The 21,131-nt window shown below is 33.3% G+C and overlaps 3 protein-coding genes across 3 annotated transcripts in view; all 3 read right to left on the reverse strand.

The window, feature by feature from the left end:
- LOC117114255 (contactin-associated protein 1-like) overlaps nucleotides 1-3,675 on the reverse strand; it is a 12,270-nt gene extending 8,595 nt beyond the window's left edge. Inside the window, exons 1-4 of the mRNA XM_033257860.1 lie at nucleotides 3,493-3,675; nucleotides 2,776-2,910; nucleotides 1,352-1,515; nucleotides 863-869 (exon numbers count right to left, since the gene is read on the reverse strand). Of these exons, the coding sequence (XP_033113751.1) occupies nucleotides 863-869; nucleotides 1,352-1,515; nucleotides 2,776-2,910; nucleotides 3,493-3,541 (355 nt within the window). The 5' untranslated portion in view covers nucleotides 3,542-3,675. The remainder of the gene's footprint in view (nucleotides 1-862; nucleotides 870-1,351; nucleotides 1,516-2,775; nucleotides 2,911-3,492) is intronic.
- Nucleotides 3,676-7,864: 4,189 nt separating this feature from the next.
- On the reverse strand, nucleotides 7,865-9,990 carry LOC117114333. The gene is made up of 2 exons (XM_033257980.1): nucleotides 9,725-9,990; nucleotides 7,865-8,922 (listed from the first exon to the last, which is right to left on the reverse strand). The coding sequence occupies exons 1-2, from the start codon at nucleotides 9,945-9,947 to the stop codon at nucleotides 8,654-8,656; spliced, it is 492 nt and encodes a 163-aa protein (XP_033113871.1). The 5' UTR covers nucleotides 9,948-9,990; the 3' UTR covers nucleotides 7,865-8,653.
- Nucleotides 9,991-11,443: 1,453 nt separating this feature from the next.
- Nucleotides 11,444-21,131, reverse strand: part of LOC117114344 (contactin-associated protein-like 4) — a 12,412-nt gene continuing 2,724 nt past the window's right edge. Inside the window, exons 2-4 of the mRNA XM_033257994.1 lie at nucleotides 15,925-16,060; nucleotides 13,100-13,279; nucleotides 11,444-11,825 (exon numbers count right to left, since the gene is read on the reverse strand). Coding sequence (XP_033113885.1) covers nucleotides 11,656-11,825; nucleotides 13,100-13,279; nucleotides 15,925-16,060 — 486 coding nt within the window. The 3' untranslated portion in view covers nucleotides 11,444-11,655. The remainder of the gene's footprint in view (nucleotides 11,826-13,099; nucleotides 13,280-15,924; nucleotides 16,061-21,131) is intronic.

Raw genomic sequence — 21,131 nt, forward strand, 5'->3', positions numbered from 1 at the left:
TATATAAAACAATCCTCTTCACTATCGGAAGCTCACAGAGGACCCCACTCCGGAAATTTCTAAGGAAGTGGAAAAATCCTGTCTCTTATACACATCTAGATGTGTATAAGAGACAGATATATTATAATATTAATAGAACACAACCGTCTACACACGGTGTTTCACGATTAATGCGCTCCTCAGGTAGACTGAATAATAACTCTGTACTACACATAGCCTTCAATATTAGTTCAGATCTTTTATTTAACAGATTAGCTTTATTTGCTTTTAAGATGCACATCTTCTCATCAAGACAAAGGCTGCAACGCCTGTAGGCGGCGTTCTTTATGGACGAGTATTCCATTATGTTCCATTTAATGTGGAATCCCATATTATTATCTTTTAAAGACCAAATGTATTTAGATAGTTCGGGTTCTTTGCTATATATTTCTTTCTTAAAAGATTTCTTATGGTTATTGTACCTTGTCTAGAATTGACCACCAGTCATGCCGATGTATGAAAGGGCGGATGAACTCCTTGGAGCCAACGGCCAAACCATGCTTAGTTAAGGAGTAGGATTAGTTAAGTATCATTATATTTGTATTCTTATTTATGTTAAGCGCATAGAGGTCTCTATGATATGAGCTCTATAAGTCGACCATTATTATTATTATCTCTGAGGTACATATACAAATCGTATATACAGGTAATAATTATTCAATGGTTTTTAACTTTTTTTAACTATTTAAATAATATCTTATCCTAAACATTTGCATCGTTCAAGCTGACGTCAGTCAAGTTGAGTTTAAGACCTTACATTTTAGGCTTTAATTGATTGCTTGATTGATTGATTTAATTTATTCGATGCTCAAAATACACAAACAATGAAACTGAATTGAGAACAATAAAATTAAAAATTAATGAACATCTGGAACGCCCGTTAGGCAGGAGTCCAGCCCATTTTTAATGGGGTCTAAGATTGCACACTAAAAAATTAGATTTAAATTAGATATAAAACTGATTTGAGAACAATAAAAGTAAAAATTAATGAACATCAGAAACGCCCATTAGGCCAGAGTCCAGTCCATTTTTAATGGGTTCCAAGATTGCACATTAAACAATTAGATTTAAAATCATTAATATTTAAAATTTGAAATAGATACAAAAATACGATATACAAATAAAGCCGACATCAAAAATACAGATATTGAATTGCACGTAATTGAAATTCAGTTACCATTCATTTGCCCTACATGATGTCTTTATATTTGTTTTAATGCAATCAGTAAATTTACCTAGCTGGCATTATGACATGTATGAAAAATAATAAAAATCTGAATGATAAAATATGAATGAATAACATTATAAAAACCTCCAAATACTGTTCACACGATGCTGATTTTTGAATCAATTGTTTGATCTGCTCATTCGTGTACCCCGTGTAAGTAATTGTCCGTACAAAAGATCCCTGGTTTCCGTATGAATCGTCGTGAACCAGTGTCCGTGCTTCACTGTCATGGTGTATGACTGTTATACCTGTGAATATAACAAAAATCGTTCGGTATAAGCCTACTGAACATTCCTATATAAAGTTAACAAATCAGTCATTTTGGTATAAAAGATATTGCACCTCCTCTCTTATGCAATAATATTTCCCATTCACGTAACGCCATCCCAATTCCAACTGCTCCGTATATAATGAGAAATGTATGCTCACTAAAAAAAAAACGCAGGAGCAAAAGTTTGGAACAAAATTTCTGCAAAAATCGAAAAATTCCACACATTTAGCAATTTCAACATCTCGTTCTGTATAACATTATCCTGCCTAAACATGTTTTAATAAACAAAATAATAAATACATTTTCTGTATTAAAATCCTTCAATGTATTTACATGTCCTACAGACGGCAACTGAACCAGTTGCGTAGCTACAGCAGGCAGTGCAGCCAGTGCAAAGCACTGGGGCCCACTGATATTAGAAGCCCATTCAAAAATAGACATAAAAATAATAATTTTAATATTTTCCACCTTAATTTTGAAGAAAAAACGGCCAGCGGGCCCCTCAATAATATTCGGTTTTTAGAGGAGTAATTACTGATTTACTGATTACTTTGTTGGTTTCAATTCAGTAGTGTATTCAAGGGGGACCCAGCCGGCCGGTCCCCCTCCCCTATTTGTTTTCAAAATTATTAAAAATATGGGAAAAAAGGAAATATTCATTATATTATAAGTCTGAGAGTGCTCTTACCGGCCATCTAGAGTTGCTATATTCATATATTCTCTTGCCCCATCCTCAACCATGGATGGTGTGGTCTTCATTCTCTACCTGTGAAAATCCCTCCCTGGCCAATCTATTTCGAATTCCCTGATCCGCCACTGCAATTGTTTAATTTTATGTGCCTTAAATTTTCTTGATTAGTTTAGAACAGCCCGATTATCATATTAGTATTTCTTACTAATCTAGGCTTTTAAGAGTAGGGGGTAAAAGAATCAATTCTTACAATGAATCTTCTGAAAACTTTGGGAATTCCCCTATCACATCAAAGGGCCCGGCAATTAATCTTGCACTGGGGTCCTTTCGCACCTAGCTATGCCACTGAACCCAGTGGCCCATGCACATATTGAGAAAAAAAAACAGAACTAATTCGGTACTCTGTACTCTGTTATTGTATTTTAAAAAGCTAATAAATTATATAATGTTTCTTTATGTTGTGTGAAAAATCGATTTCTATAGTCTTAAGCATCTAAAGAAGCTCTAATTAGTAACACATCATTTCATAACCAAACAAGCACCTACCATCATTAGGATCAAAGGTCATGTCACATTCAACCAACACGTTCCCTCCATCTATCTCCTCTGGGTTGATAGTTTTCATCCCATTCGTTAGATCTCCCTGTTGTTTCAGCTCAGCGCATGAGACCTGTCCATTGGCTGAAAGCATTCACGTGACGCTCGTAATGTGTAATACTGTACAATATAAAGCTACAGTATACGTAATCTTTTAATATGATTTAAATTATTTAAAGCACAGGTGTCCATCACGCAAAACCCGAGGCAAATAATACCGACCCTATCAAGTTTGATTAATTAAATAGTTTCCTTTGGTTTCTAATGTGTAAGTTCCATGGAGAAATTTATTATAATTAAACGATAGTAATACTCACTGGTTGAATGGCAGTTTCACCTAACTGTAAAGAAACCTAATCTGATGAAGCCTATACAGAGAGTGTGACAAACCTAATTCAAAAACAGTGAGTAGTTGTTAACTATAATATTATTCCTAAACGATGGAACCTAACACATTTCTTAATGTTTGTTCAGAAATAGATCTAGGCATATCGTATATCGCTCTTGTTGAATGTTTTAGTAGCTCTACTTTATAAATTGCCGCCCAAACGTTTGTATCAACTATAATTCAGATATTAATGAATTATGACTAACTAAACCCATAAAATGAAAATAGTTCACATAAACTTAAAAGAGCGATTTTAAAACATAAAAAAGAAGTTTTACCGTTATGACAGGAAATCAATAAGAATATAAAACACATAAGCAACATCATAACTATATAGCCATGAAGGTTTTCGGAGTAGGTTTTCGGAGTTGGTCCTCGACCGTTGCTGCAAGTCTCTAAGCAAGGAATTATACAGTTATTGATATCCTTGCCACTTAGGCCTACTCACGCATCAATGTGTCTCAGTGAATGGATTGTTCAAATCAATTAAGGTATTTTAACTTGCATTCACAAACTGACCACGAAAAAACAAAACAACCAATAGTGAAAACTAAAGAAACTACAATTTGATATCATTAGAATTTAATCAATATTGATTAATTTAAATTATCTATAGTATATTATTATTGTATCGACTGGTGCTATGGAAACGTATAGGATACTGTTGTGCGCTTGAGGGTTAGTAATTGATTTATATTGAATATTACACCCAATTATAGAACAGCTACATTCGCTTTTTTAAACAAAATACAATAGGCCAACTATGATAGTATTTTTTATAAAAATTATTTATATAATTTAATTTACAAATACAATTTTTCTCAATAGTTTTGAGTAAGCATCGAAAAAACAATATGAATAATGATGAGGTTAATAATAATAATAATAATAATAATAACAGACGGATTGAGCAACAATGATAATGGTATTAATGATGACAATAACAGTAATAACAAGAGCACTGAGTAGAGAGCTTATCTCCGCCAATCGCCAATCTTTTTCTATAAAGTAATTCCTCAATAATATGTTCCTACTTTCCAACAACCAACCACAATCTACTTTAAACAAAAATTACACTAATACGAAAGTATCATTTAGATGAGTTGATTAGTTTTTGAGATATCTGATGTGCGACGTTTTCCTTTGAATGGTCTATATATCTATCGACACCAAAATATAATCATTTCATTTTTCGAAGGCTTTTTAATGTATCAGTTGTACACCTGCCAATTCCCTTACATGTTCTGACTTAACATACTGGCACGTTTTACTCTTATAGCTAACAAACAAAATACATGCAATGTATTGGTGTTCTCTTATACACATCTAGATGTGTATAAGAGACAGCCAGTGGCCCATGTAGAGAGCTTATCTCCGCCAATCGCCAATCTTTTTCTATAAAGTAATTCCTCAATAATATGTTCCTACTTTCCAACAACCAACCACAATCTACTTTAAACAAAAATTACACTAATACGAAAGTATCATTTAGATGAGTTGATTAGTTTTTGAGATATCTGATGTGCGACGTTTTCCTTTGAATGGTCTATATATCTATCGACACCAAAATATAATCATTTCATTTTTCGAAGGCTTTTTAATGTATCAGTTGTACACCTGCCAATTCCCTTACATGTTCTGACTTAACATACTGGCACGTTTTACTCTTATAGCTAACAAACAAAATACATGCAATGTATTGGTGTTGAAATGGAAATGTTATGGAAATAAAAATATAGGGATTTGGTGTTTAGTTTTACATGTTAAAATGTAAAGATGCATTAAAAATATTCCCCAAATGTTCCGGGGGGAAAAAAACTGAAGTTAGTACATATAAAACGCTGTACATTTTTTTTTTTTTTTTTTTTTACTGTCTGTCAGTAATTTCTATATGAAGTTACAGGAAAAACATGACAAAGACATTCAAGGCAAAAGGAAAAGAACAGTAAAACATTAGTAATTCCTTATTTATAACATTCTCATTTCATTTTTAAAAATAATTTTTTCTCTTGAAAATATCATTCTAAATCTGTGGAAGTACCTTATTTTAATTTAACGTTAAACACAATAGTAGTAGTAAAACGCTGTACATACTGTAATTGCACTAATTTAAATATTCATCATATAGATATTGTTTCTGACTTCGGTAATACGGTAAACTTAATATTTAAATGGTCATCATATCCACACTATTCTTTGAATCGTGACCAAAATTTAAACACTTTCTTTATAAAACTATTCTGTTACTAATCCTTTCCGAGCCACTGGGGCTCATAGGGCTGGAGCTTATCCCCAGTTTCTGTATTGTGAAGCGGATGAGAGTTGTACTCCCCCTGGACGGGACACTAGTCCACCGCAGGTTAGTCCCCAGCAGTTTGCTGGTACCCATTGATACAGCTGTACTGCTAATTGTCCTTTTTATCCATTCAGGTCTGGGACCTAATGGCTCTCAAATACACACCCTATTTGGATCGTCACGAACACTTCATAATTTCTTCCTTGTAACATGGTTAAAACTTTCACGGAAGTTTCATTCAAATTAGTTTTGAGATATCTGCTTTGGGACGTATTTGCTTTGAATGGTCCATATATCCACAGCAAAATTTAATCACTCAATTTTTCGAACGCCTTTTATTGTATCAGTTGTACACCTGCCAATTCCTTACATCTTCTGGCGTAACACCTGAAACGTTTTACTTTTAAACTTGACAAAAAAAAAAATTCCATGTATTTGTGTCGAAATGGAATATTATGCAAATATAAATATGGGGTTTTGGTTTTAGCGTCACATGTTTAAATGTAAAGATGCATTAAAAATTCCCAATCAGTTCCGAAAAAAGTGTTAGTACATAAAACGCTGTACAGCATTCCTGTAATTGCACTAATTTAAATATTTATCATTATAGCTATTGTTTCTGCCTACGATATACAGTAAACCTGTTTTTTAAATGGTCCTCATATCCACACCCTACTTCGGATGTCCAAAATTAAAACACTTCTTCATTAAACATGACATGCTATTTTTGAAGGCGTCAGTTTGAACCATTGATCAGTTCTAAGGATATTCAGCTCTGGGACCTAATGGCCCTCATTGATCGTCTCCAACAGTATAAAATTTCTTCTTTGTAACTGGATTAAACTTTCACTAAAGTTTCATTTAGATCAGTTAATTAGTTTTTCAAATATCTGGTCTGAAACGTTTTCATTTGAATGGTCCTTATATCCATATCCTACTCCGGATGGTCACCAGAATTAAAACACTTGTTCATCGAAACATGACAAACTATTGTTGAAAAAGAAATTTAGATTCATTGATTATTCTTAGAGATATTTAAGTCTGGAACCTTAGGAAATGACCCTCAGATTCACACCTGAATTTGGATCGTCACCAACACTTAATAATGTCTTCCTTGTAACTTGGTTAAACTTTGACCAAACATTCATTCATATCAGTTGAATATAGTTTTTGAAATATTATCTTGTCTAGAACGTTTGCTCTAAAATACTTTAATTATTTCTTACATCCACACCCTACTCCGGACCGTCACCAAGATTTAATCATTTGTTCATTGGGTTATACCTAACACTCCCTAAAAAAAATTTCAATTATGTCTGTGTAGCCGTTTTTGAGATATGTCGTACATAAGAAAACACCAAAACGTGACACACACACACACCTACACAAACTGAAAACATATATCTCCTGGCGTATGTTATTTAACACAATGGCCGTATTCGATTGGTCGTTCTTCGTTCAACCATTCCTTTACCTGCACATTGGTAAAATCCTACTTAATGAATATGACCAGTCGAATAGATAACTGGTAAATATTTGACAAAACAAAATGGCTGCATAGTTACCGCGATACACGCTGCGTATCAAGGTTGCTTCGGATTGTGGCAGTATGGGTTTTTCTTTAAAAAATGTTTTCATCCAGTGTTTGAATTCTGTTAGCCTACATTCCAATTATTTTTTTGACTTCATTGTTGGTAAATATTGTAATTTTTATTTTTTTTAAATTTTATCTAAATTATATTAACGCAAATATTGCTGCTAAACTGACCAATCGCCCATGTTTGTTTTGGTCACGTGGATAACTTAACGTTGATTAACGCTCTCTGGTTTACGTTCGTTTCCGTTGTCAACGAAGTTTATTTTACGAACCAGTCGATTGAATGATGATACTCAACGAGATGAACCAGTCGAATAAGCTCAATATTAAGTATTTGAATATGCTTAGCTAATTAGGTACCGTAATTACATTTACTAACGAGACATGGGATGTATTATACATGTTTGCTTTAACAAGAGGATTGTCATTTCAAAACTACAGTCATTCAATTTTTCTGCTAGATGTGAGAATTATAGTAATACCATGGATTCTAGGTGATTACGGGTGGTACCTATCTCAAGTAATGTGAGGATAATTATAGAAATATTATCGAAGGGTGATTATTATTTCGTATAAGTTGTGCCGGTACTTTATTGATGGTACACGCCTAATTATCACTTTATACTATTATCGATGTATATAAGGATCAATATAAGTCTACGTCGTCAGTAGAGAGCCTATGTTTTTTTTAACTCAAACACAAAATTACAACCAATCAGCAAACATCCAATTATCAAATTAGTTTACTTTTATTCTGTTCACTACCGCTTAACCCGGCATGATTATGTTCACGATCATACATTTATACTTACTTCTAGTACTATTCTGTATTTCATATAAATAGATTTTGGATATCATGTAAGGTCCGATTCGATGTTGAATTATAAAACGTGTAGGCTGTGGCACCAAGACCTCTGATGATTAGTGCCTAAAATCGTTACAAAAATGTAATGCAGATATATTGACTATTATTGTATATTTTCGGAAAATATTTCAGCCGCTCCGAGTTTCTTACTTATTCTTCCTTCTTCCTTTATTCTTTCACATTTTGCGTTATTTTTTATTCATAATATTTATTAATAATTTCATACACTAGGCCTACACACACTAAATCTTAGGCATAGGCTATGCCTATACTATATTATTTAAATATACAATTTTAATAAATTAATTTAACACGGACTAGTAATTCATACTTAAACAATACATTATTTAAATATAAATAATATAATTAAAATTAATAATATTAACAAGTGAATACCAATTAAAACGTGGACATATGTCACAAGACTAACACTTTTCAATCTTAAAAATTTTATATAGCAGGAGTTATGTATGGACCTAAGCTACTATACCGTATGGCTAATGAGAGGTACACTTTCTTCATTAAAAAGGCTTTTTATATGAATGGAATGACCTGTACGAAGCACGAGCTTCTGTAGGCCAAACCCAGAGAACCGTTACGATTTTAATCGTGCGGGAAATATTCTCATGATGAACGAAAAACACGATTATAATGTACTATACAAATACACAGTTTTTAAATTCATCCAAGATGCATTTGACATTCCTTGTATGTCGTCTGTAATATGAACAAATCAAAACCGTTCTCTGAAACGGCATTTGAGTCGGTTCTCTCACTACTCATCTTGCATTCATGAGTTTCCGAATTGTACGAGAAAGAATTGCAGATTGCAGACCGTTCACAATGCAAACTACATGCCCCAGAACTGATTGCTGTCTTTGACGATAGAAGTGAGCCCTCTAGTGGTGATTTGTCAGATCCAAACTTCTTGAAATGGTTATACTCGGAGACTATTTCATAGGACATAAAATATATAAATTATTACACCAAAAAGTATCATAACGGAACGATTACAGTCTGAACAGTGGCGTATGAGATAAGTAATTATTGGTAAGATTAAGGGAAGGCCGATGATTTAAGTGGATGTAGGGGGTGCGGGGAAGGGGAATTTAAAAAATTATAATTTGCATATCCAAATAACGTTAGAAGTCGGCAATTTGTTCGAACTCCCCTCCCCACCCCCTCGTCGGCCAACCAAGACCCCTTGTCGGCAAATTTCTGGAGCCACCGTCGCTGCTGAGAAAAAATGGTGATATAAAGTGATTAGTTTTGAACTTTCTTTAATGTTTCTTTTTTCAATAATTTTAGTGTGGGTCCGTGAGGATTTCCTGTGGGGTCTCACATACATACGTGCCTACGTACATAGGCCCATAGTCTATATGCATCATTCAGTACATACACGTTAACTGGATATGATAATTAAGACAACGATCCAAGTTAAATAGTTGCAAAGTTACATATTTTCTAATAGGCCTATATCAATTAGATCTATTCCTAAAAAATAATCATTTCAAGTTCGACGAAAAAGTGACATTAATGGAGAAACACAGAAATATAATACTGTATTAGTTTAAAAAAATCAGTCCCCACTTTTTTTTTTAACCTGGAGACACCTATAAAGAATCCAAAAACAAAAAAATTATGGCTTATTTGACTTTCCTTTGTTTCCTCTTCTAATATGATTTATAGTTTCATCATTTTGAATATAGACGAGGAGCTATACAATCTAATAGCAAAAAAAGCAATACTCACCATCACTTTCGCACACATAACCAATCAAAGCGTCACAACTAAAACTTAAACCAGCGGAAACAGGTGAACATTCAGCGTCAGACCAGAACGACGATAAAGGGACGAGTGCTTGCGTTAACTTGGTCAGGTAAACGCGTTCATCATCATCGTCAATGGTGACTAGATGTGCGTTCATGCGTTGGCACGAGTTTGCAGCTTCTTGCCACGTAACGGCTTCATTCATCACTTTGTAGCACGAGTTTCCACGAGTAATCGTACTCTGCGCATCACCTAAATATTATGTAATTATAATATTGAACCAAAAAGTAAAGCAACACTAGCTATAATAATAAGTTGATAACAATCATGATAAGAAAATCTTTTAATTAAAGACCCCTCCATTTAAAAGGCTTGTGTACTTCCAAAAAAAAAAAAAAAAAAAAAAAAAAAAAACCACTCCAAAAAAAAAAAGACCACTCCAATTAAGGACTCTTTTTAGAGACCGTTTTCTACTAGGCGAATATATTTGCGTGAATCGAAAATTTTCGCCGATACACATGTGCGGTTTAATTTTCCATCACAAGATTCTCAATTGCGCATGCGTATGGGTAAATAATTTCGATTCGCGCGAATAAATTCGCTAAGTAGAAAACGGGCCAACTGAAAATTGTCTTCCAATTAAAGACCACTTTAAAATATATGGTGATTTAAATTTTTTTTTCTAAAATCAATTTTATAATACTACAGCACATATATAGGCCTAGTAATGCAGTTTTTCTATAATTAATGTGGTTAGTGGTTATTTGACCACAAAAATAGATGATGCTATGTGTATAAATGGTACTCCATATTTAATACCGTAATAACACCGTAGTACTAACAACGGTTAAAAATTACAAATAATCCATAACCAAGGATTTGCCAAATAATAATTACCAGTAACTAATATTATTATTTATCAGGAAATATGAAATATTATGTTGGGTTTATTTGTACCTTATAATCTTTTTATTTATACACGGCTAAAACCCAAATTCAACATAGAAAATATAATATCAAAAAAGAATTATATAATGTCTGTCTCTTATACACATCTAGATGTGTATAAGAGACAGTATCCACACTATTCTTTGAATCGTGACCAAAATTTAAACACTTTCTTTATAAAACTATTCTGTTACTAATCCTTTCCGAGCCACTGGGGCTCATAGGGCTGGAGCTTATCCCCAGTTTCTGTATTGTGAAGCGGATGAGAGTTGTACTCCCCCTGGACGGGACACTAGTCCACCGCTGTTGAAGGTCATTGATTGACACAGAAAGGCATTTATATCCATGAGTTCAATATTATAAAATAACAAAGTTTTAGAGCATCATTACAAAATAAAAAAGTGGACATAAAAAATAATGTAGGCCTAGCATGGAAGGAATGGACATCCAAGTATAATCTCTACGCATAAATATTGATATATGTTGAATACGGCATTAATAATTTACATTTCGTATATAGAAATAAGTCTCGCCTACCAAACCTCTTATCTTATGTTACAGTCTCATGCATAAAATTGTTCATCGTCTTTAAATTTTTCTAGTATTTTCTTATTTACATTATTAGGTAGATGTAATGATGTTTTCGATTTGTGTTGAAGTCAGGTAGTGAAAAAAATCTGTATAACTGTTTCCGATTTTCCCGTCAAATAGGCATATGCTTGTTCTTTGGGAAAATCAGTTGTACAACATATCAATTGTTTTTTCCCCTCCAGAACTTGACTTTAAGATGTTATGTTTTAAGATGTTATGATGTTAGAGAATTTCAGTTATATAATTTGCCAGAAGATAGCATTGCAAATTTGTCATATGAGCCAATGAAGAAACCAAAGTAATTAAGATGTTCAATGAGATCTTGCAGCATTTAAGAATTTTTCACATGTTTGGCCTGTGAACGAAATTTTCCTTTATTTTAGTAGGCAGGCCTTACCCTCATCCTCATAGACATCCAGGTCACAATAAGCCCAGAATGCACTTTCACCTCCATCACCGTCTGGATCAAGAAGATAAGAGTCAGTCTGTGTGAAACCAGCCGCTTTCACTTCAGCACACGAACGAAGCGCTGGGGGTGCAATCCCTAAAAAAATAAAATTATTTATTATCACATATCATCATCATCATCATCATCATCATCATCCCCACCACCACACCACCAATATCATCATCATCACCACCTACACACGATAGCCTACCATTGACGGCGGTTGTGCAGTAGCTGACAGATACAGATCATCATTATCCTCATAATCATCGTCATTCTCATCATCATCATCACCACCATCATTATCATCATCATCATCATTCTTATTACAATTTTATTGTTATTATTGTTATAATTGCTATTATTATTATTATTATTATTATTATTATTATTATTATTATTATTATTATTATTATTATTATTATTATTATTATTATTATTATTTATTAATATTTTATCATCAGGCCTATATATAGTTATTGTCATCCTCATCACCCTTATGAAGTGGGTTCAGTGGAGTGGAGTTCAATAGCTTAGTTAGCAGGAATTTTTCTTATGACTGAAACAATTCCACTTCTTAAGCCTCATGGGCCGATTTAATAAGTTCTGGCTCTAATTTATGTACATAAAGCGGTAGAGAATAGTATAGACATCTACTAGATGGTTTACACGGTATTGTTGAAGATAAATATACAGTGGCCTACATTGTAGACTCAGGCCATGTGTAATTGGTTCTAATAATGTTTAAAATAACACCAGGGGCGGCGCCAGAAACTCCACGATGAGGGGTCCAAGTTCCCCGAACGTTGGGGCGGAATTTTTGGGGAAGCCTAACCCCTCTCTCACCACCACCACGGTGGGGGAAACAATTAAATTTGTAGGGGATATTTTTATAATATGAAAATTATAAGATTTTGTGTTAATTATGGGGTTCTTTATTTAAAAAGGATAATTTGATAGAAAACCAATAATTGAGTTAAAAGTCCCAACGTTGGGTGTACTTCTCCTGTCGGGGGTATCAGTCCCCTGGTCGGGGGTATCAGTCCCCTGTCGGGGAAGAGCTGGCGCATGCAGTCCCTACGATCACAATAATGTACAACCCCTCGCACACGTTAGAACTGCTCGTAGTAAACAGTTTTGCGCCGCCCCTGACTACCACACGACCATGGAGGAATTAATATATTTGCTCCATGCACACGACTAATATTCAATATTCGTTATAATTATATAAAAGCAATATCATTCCAAGGAGGAATACCTCCTTCATAGACCTACCTGCTTCGACTTTCCGAGTACAAATTAGCACTACCGAGTTGATGCATTGTATATTATAATTTACGTACTGTTGTTGTTATCATTGCCATAATTACCTCGACATTTCAGGGGACCAAGTGAATAGAAACTGTATTCGTATGATACATCGGCATCGCCTATATATATCTTGGTGACAGGCAGACGGTTTCTATCAACCAAGAACCCGCCATCACTTCTAAGTTGGTTATCGTTGTTGTCACAATTACATCCTAGGTCTACTGAACTTGCACAAATTCCTAAAATAAAATGCAATAAAGTTCGGTAACTAGCAATTAACTCGATATTTATTACCCTATCTTTTATATTGCCTACTACTTATTGTTTATTATGGTTTGTGTATTGTTCATTGTCCATTGTTCAATGTTTTTTTATTTATCATTGATTATCTTCTGTGCCCGAAGGCTTAAATCATTCAATATATAAGCCTCCGGAACTTTTAACATAATAAAACATAAATACAAATTAGGTGAGGGTTTCTAAATATATTCCTATAATACGTACTTTAATAAATTAATAACAATATTCACATCTTAGACGACATTAAATAAAAAGAACTGAAATATTAAAGTGTTTTGCTAACATAATGTAGAAGAAATATTGTTCTGTGTGTCAATAAAATAGGGACAAACTAAAACAAAATGATATCCATCTTCTATTTTATCTGAGTTACATAACTTGCATAATCTATCCTTTCTTCCTATTTTTACTCATCTACACCTTTCTACTTCTAGTTCCAAAATACCCAAACTAAGTTTTGTAAAGATTCGCTTATATTTACAATCAATATTTTGTATCAAGTATTCATCTACTCCAAACGTGTGCTTGAACATTTTTGTAATATCTTAATTTGGATTATGAATTTATCCTTTCAAAAAATTCCTTTCGTTCTATACCTATTTTTAATTTCAGAAATAAAGATAGTATATTTATATCATTCATACTTTGAGATAACCATATTTCACCAAAACCAAGAACATATCATTTGTTTAACCTTATAAACTCAACAAGGTTTAGGCCTATCTCTTTGTGTTGGAAAATGAAGGTAACCTGGAAGTGAAAGAAGAATAAAGCTATTGTGAGGAAGGAATAAAAATAAGGTAAGGAACAGCAAAGGAATAATAGAAAGAAAAAAAGGGACAGGAGGAAGAAGGAAAAGAAATAAATAGAACACTCTGAAATTAAATAAAGGAAAATAAACAACTAAAAAAAAAGATGGAAAAAAAGAATTTAAAGAAACTAGGCCCTACATTGAATGATTACGATAGGCTGAAAAGGAATAGAACAAAAGAAAGAAAGTGAAAAGTATAAAAAATGAAATGATATATTGAAACAATTAAAATTCTGGAAAGAAAACGAAAGATTGAAAAGGAATAAGTAAGAAAACGAATTGACTGAAAAGTAATAAGAAAGAAAACGAATAGATTGAAAGGTAATGAGAAAGAAAACGAATAGATTGAAAAGTAATAAGAAAGAAAACGGGAGATTGAAAAGAAATAAGAAAGAAAACGAAAAATTGAATAGTAAGAAGAAAGAAAACGAGTAGATTGAAAAGTAATAAGAAAGAAAACGAATAGATTGAAAAATAATAAGAAAGAAAATGGGATATTAATAAGAAACATGAAAGAAAACGAAAGGTTGACAAAGAATAAGAAAGAAAACAACTTAAAAAAAGAAGGAAAAGAAACAAAATGAAAGAAAACGAAAAGCTGAAAAGAAATAGTTCAAAAGAAAGAAACTGAAAGGTATAGAATGGAAGGAAAGATTGAAATAAATTACTGTACTAGAAAGAAAACGAAGGATTGAAAAGAATAAGAAAGAAAATGAATAGATTGAAAAGTATTAAGAAAGGAAACGAAAGATTGGAAAGTAATAAAAAAGAAAACGAATGATTGAAAAGGAATAAGAAAGAAAAATGAATAGAAAGAAAATGAACTGAAGAAGAGAAGGAATAAGAGAGAATAGAAAGTAAGTATATAGAAATTAAATGCAAGGCTAAAAGGGGATAGAACTAAAAAGAAAAGAGGAGTACAAGGTATAGTAATAAAAACAAGAAACAAGTATAGAATAGATAGAATGAATAAAAATAGAGATAAATGGAAAAGTATGTATATAATTGCAATTAAATATTTTGTTAGTAAATATATTTATTTATAACTGCAAATATAACTTTATTATTCAATACTTTTCGCTTGGTAATTTCAAAATTTTGCCTCTGTGTATTGGATTTTTAACTATTCAATATAAAAACAACAAAATTAGTAAATCCTTTTTCTTTTCGTCAAGAGTTACTGCGCCTCGGAATAGTTCGCTAGATAGACGGCGCATTATAAATGCTGTTTTATTTATTTATTTTTTGTTTCATTTTTCCGCATCTGAAAATTATAACATTTTATGATAATTTATCTTCGCTCATATTAATCAAACGTGCACTTTATCGAATAACATTAATAACTCCATGATAATACAATCTACCGATATTGAAAACCTTCCACATTCACCCATAACCGTCTCGCCGGGTGCCGATTTTCCAATTCCTAAAATATACCTACTAATTTCTGGAAATTATCAGTATGTTTGAGAAAATCCCCATATTTCGCTGTCATATAAAATAACTCGGATAATTTTTACATCAAATTTTTAGTTGACCAAAATTATTTTTCTTACATTTTAAAGTGCAAAGAGTACTTTATCCCCTTGTGTGCAATTTATTTGTCTCGCTTTTTTCTACTTTCCTGTGGGGTCGAAAGTGACACCAAGATATTTATTAAAATCTTTAACTATTTTAATTTCTTTATCTATATATTTCCACCTTTCATATCTTTTGAGTCTTTACTTATTATCAGTATCATCATGAATTGGGCTCTTTATATCGATGTCTTACCCGTTATTCCGCATGCGCATGTCCTGTTGTACGTTTTCCCTCCTCCCCACATGTACATATTGATACCGTCTCTTGACACCCACCACGCATACGGCTCGTTTTTATATAACCACGAAACTGAATGATGACATTCACGCTAAAAAATAAAAAAATGTATGGTGTTATGTATAGATTCAGAAAATTATATGCCAACGACCCCAAGAGAAATCTCATGCAAACGTAAGTCCTTCCCCCAAACATATATATATGGTCATTGCTGCTTGACGCGCAAACGTACAAGGCAAACGTAAAGTGCCTTGCCCAAGGACAGAAGCACATGCGACGAGCGTTGGTCTCGAACCCCCGATCACACACACACACACACACACAAACACACACACACATATATATATACTATATATATATATATATATACATATTAAGAATAGGCCCATCGAGACGCTCGGAAATGGCACTCTCAGACGGTAAAAATGCTTTTTCAAAGCAGTATTCCTCGACTTCCTCCCAACGGGAGCTATGTTCCTCCTCCCTTACACCCCTCATCTCACGGGCGTCGCAAAGGTCTAATCAGGGACCTATATTCTATATTCTATACTAGGGAGTTGCAAAGCAAATTGTCATTATGGCACCTCTAGATGGCCGGAAATGGCACTCATTCAAACTTAAAATTTGAATATTTTATTTAAATTTTTTTAGGTGGACTTGGCCGTTTGGGCACTACACCCCCATTGGATCAATATGATTCTACAGTCGATGTCAGGAAGGAACGGGGCCCTCGTGACCCCCGATGGACCCGCCCCTGATAATATATATATATATTTCACTTTATATTCAATTTATTCAAAAATAACCTCCAAACAAGGAGAGGCATACATACAAACACGTTCAAACATTAGAAATAAAACATTGACTTAAATTTTAAAATGTCAACTAATTTAAACACTGCACAAGGTCAGGCCTACTTAACTTGCATGTACGAGCAGAATGTTAAATTGTAATCTTTCTATAAACGTACATACAATAAATACAGTATTTTATGTAAATACATGATGTTATAATATAGGCCAATATATACATATATATACACATATAACAGTAATGAAACATATATTATATAACAATATATATATATATATATATTTATATATAACAGTAATGAAACTCAAATACGTAAGATGTTAACTGTAAAAACACTAAATTTTATTGATACGCATCAATAAATATTAGTGTTTCCAAAGTCGACATTTTACCTGTTACATTTTTGAGTTTCAGTACTGTTACGCTGTATTATATATTTTATGTTTCAAGCACACGTGGACACGTCTTCATATATAGGCCTATATAATATATATATATATATATATATACATAAATTTTCGTTGATGAGCTATGCTTGATACAATTATTCCATGTTCCTATATTCGAGTATATACTTTCATTATTATTATTTATATAGGCATATTTGTTTATATTGTGTTTACGGTGCTACGCAGCAAACTTGATTAGAATATTATATATTAATATTATATATATACATTCAACCAACACGTTCCCTCCGTCTATCTCCTCTGGGTTGATATTTTTCATCCCATTCGTTAGATCTCCCTGTTGTTTCAGCTCAGCGCATGAGACCTGCCCATTGGCTGAAAGCAATCGCGTGACGCTTAATTCGTCAATACAGTATGGTAACAGGCATTATGCGGCAATAACGTAAAACCTCGAATAGAAGCCCAATGACCTTAATCTCGAGAAGAAGCCGATCTCAAATTGTAGCCACCCTTTTAGTTTGCAAAAGTAGCCTTGAAAAACATTGTTTTGTTTTTTTTTTGTTTTTTTTTTCGAGACAGTACATTACGTACCAGGGGTGGATTTGAGGGGGGGGGGGGGGGAAAAAAAAAAAAAAAAAAACAAGAAAAAAGAAAATAAATAAAAATATTGATCGCTCAAAGCGCCTCAGTGTTTATTGAGTCGGGCGTATAGAACATCAAATTTTCGAGGGGGCATTCCCCCCGGACCCCTAGGTTAGTGTTATCTTGATCGGCCAAACTTTCTGATCTCTGGATCCGGCCTTGCATACACTGTACATGAATTTCAAGGAAACAAAACAAACAAAAAACATGAGAAGAAGAAAAAGCAGCCCAGGGCTTCACTTCGAGGTTTACGGAATATTACACTCAGATAATATTAACATAAAATACATTGCAATCATTAACTCATCGCGCTCGGTACTAATAGTAAATAGGAAGTATCACCAAAGCCCCCTAAAATGAGGGGCAATGAGTGGGTTCTTGTATCTTGTTTTTCAAATTAATATTCATTCATTTAACATTGTATGAGAATATTTAAAAGACCTAGGCCAACTAACATTTCAAACATAATTTAGATGGACCACACCTACATTCTTTTTGGCTATTATATTTTCAATAAAATTGTTAGTTTAACAGGGAACAGTGATATTGTAGCACATAGCTTCTTCACCTCAAACCGAAGATTTTCAGCACCTCCTGACTGGCAGAATTTAACTGAGATTTTACCATGAAATAATTTACAAAGAAAATATTCAGAATAAATTTTTATTATCAAAATGGATCTAAGTTAACAAAGTTTGTTGATCATTGTTATCACGTTAAGGCAAGTACAAAATTAATGCTAGTTACGGTATTGAGTTATACAGTTTATAAAATATCCATCGTTTAAATTTCCAGTTGTTATGCCTCTACTTGTTGGTTGGGATATTATAATTTAGGACAGTTTCATGCCGTTTGTATTCACGTGTGAGGATGACAAAGGAATTACTAATGCTCATCGGAATTCGATTAGATGTTTTTCTTTTTCTTTTTTTTTTAAATTTTATATTTATTTTACTTCCCTAACTTTACATTATTGTACTAGTAGGCCTATATCTTAGGATTTCAATGTATTTAATGTATTTATTCAGCTCATCAATTAATTCATTATTATTTACACAGACCCACGCAACTTGTATCATAAAACATAAATAGACGGTAACAAGGCAAATCAGAATATAGCATATCTATGTAAGGATGGGATTGAAATAAACAATTATCGAAATACTTATTCTACTAATAATACCGGTACCCTTTTTTAAACATTGACTCTACTAAAATAAACATTAAAACCATTACAGTACTACTAAACAAAAACGCTCTTGCAGTGGAAATACTTAACGTGAACTTTAACACCGATTCTGTGAGAACTCTGAGAAGAACTCTGCAGAACAAAGGATTTTTTTTTTGCTTTTTTAAAAAGTTAAGAAAAGTTTTGAGTTTTAACGTACCTTGACGACATGAAATCAATATGAATATAAACCTCAGAATAAACATGACGCAAGTAGAAGTTAATATTCTGTACGGTTATATATCTATGAACTTGACGCAAAGATGCTTTGAACGATTTCCGTTTAAAAAACAGTATACTTAGCTATGTAATACAGGCGAGGAATTTGCCAACTGTTAACAATGTTTATTTGCAGCTAATAGTGGGTGTTGTTACTCACAAATATAGTAACATAATCTGCCGAATCGATTAATTATTTTTGCAAGCAAGAACAACCAGGCGTATACCAATTTTGAATAATTTATTAGGCTTATACTAAAAATAAATCTATCAATGTAATATATCGATTCAAATTGCAGGTACTGCATTACGCGCTTTATACCACTTTATTGTTGTTCCTGTATTATTGTTGTTATTGTATTGCTATTTCATTTTCCATCTTTATCCGAATAAACACCCGGGGCGTTTATTGTTAAAAAGCGTTTTTGAGGGGTGAGTTTATTCGAGGGAGGTGTTTATGTTTTTTGGCGTAAAATGGATACGTATATGCTCCAATAAACTACAACACAAATACTGTACAACAAAAATTTTGTTATTGCGTGATCAATAAAATTAAAGACTTATATTGATCACAACCAGGTTCTGTTCTGTTCTGTTTATAGGTTTATCCCACAATTAAAAATATACAATTGAATAGAAAATATCATGAATCATTATTAGGCCTATCTAAATAATAGACAGCATTTCTTTCAGAACTTTTAATGATATTGATCTTCCTTTACTTCAACGTAAAATTGCATCTAGTTTCACGCATTTCAACAATAACATTAATGTCGATTCTGCGATCCATGAATACAATTCTACTCTTATTTCTATCAGAGATGAAGTTGCCCCGTTGAAAAGCAAAGCCGTTTCAGTTAGAACGTCATCCGAATGGTTCAATGATGCATGCAGAGTGGCAAAACGTAAAAAACGAGCTGCCGAACGCATATGGTCCAAGAACAAATGATGACCTTAAACAATACAAAAAATGCAGTGTTCTGAATACCATCAGGTAATGCGCGAGAAAAATATATACAGACTCAAGTTGATGAATGTGGCAATAACCAAAGGCACTTTTTAAGCTGGCAAAGAAGTTATTAGGAAAACGTGATAGTGAAAGGCTTCCCACATCTGACTCCAACCTCCAGTTGGCAACTGATTTCAACAGTTTTTTCATCCATAAAATTAGACTGCTCCATGAAAAAATTAAGGAAACGCATCACCATCCATGGAGATGCACGCAAACCATTTTATTTCACAGTTAGAACAATTTGACTCTTTTGAATCGCTGACCGATGATGATGTCAACAAGCTTATTCATGGTCTTGTTCCTAAATCATGCGATTTAGATCCATTCCCTTCCAAATTGTTAGTTCGTCTACCCACCTTTGTTACTGTCGTGCGAACTATCATTAATTCATCTCTTTCAACTGGGTGCTTTCCGGAATCTCTCAACTAGGCCTAGTAATACCTATGCTCAAGAAGCCTACGTTGAACACCAATCTACTTTCTAGCTTTCGGCCTAATACAAATATATCGTTCATGTCAAAAATTATTGAGAAGGTCGTTGTCTCTGCTTTAGTAAAGCACCTATCTTCCAATAACTTATTTCATCCTTTTCAATCCGCTTATCGCAAATCATACAGTACAGAGACGGCAACCCTGAAAGTCAACAATGATATTATGCATGCCTTGGACAATGGTCTCTGTGTACTAACAGTGTACCTTCTTGATCTGTCAGCGGCATTTGATACCATTGAGCATAGTATCCTCATCCGTAGGCTTGAAGAAATTGGTATTTCGGGCATGGCATTAGCCTAGTTCTGCTCATATTTATCATCTAGGCAACAATCAGTGCGGATATCTAA

This window comes from Anneissia japonica, unplaced genomic scaffold, assembly GCF_011630105.1.
Source record: "Anneissia japonica isolate Jap-2015-1 unplaced genomic scaffold, ASM1163010v1 scaffold2994_len2133135_cov197, whole genome shotgun sequence".
Lineage (NCBI taxonomy): Eukaryota > Metazoa > Echinodermata > Crinoidea > Comatulida > Comatulidae > Anneissia > Anneissia japonica.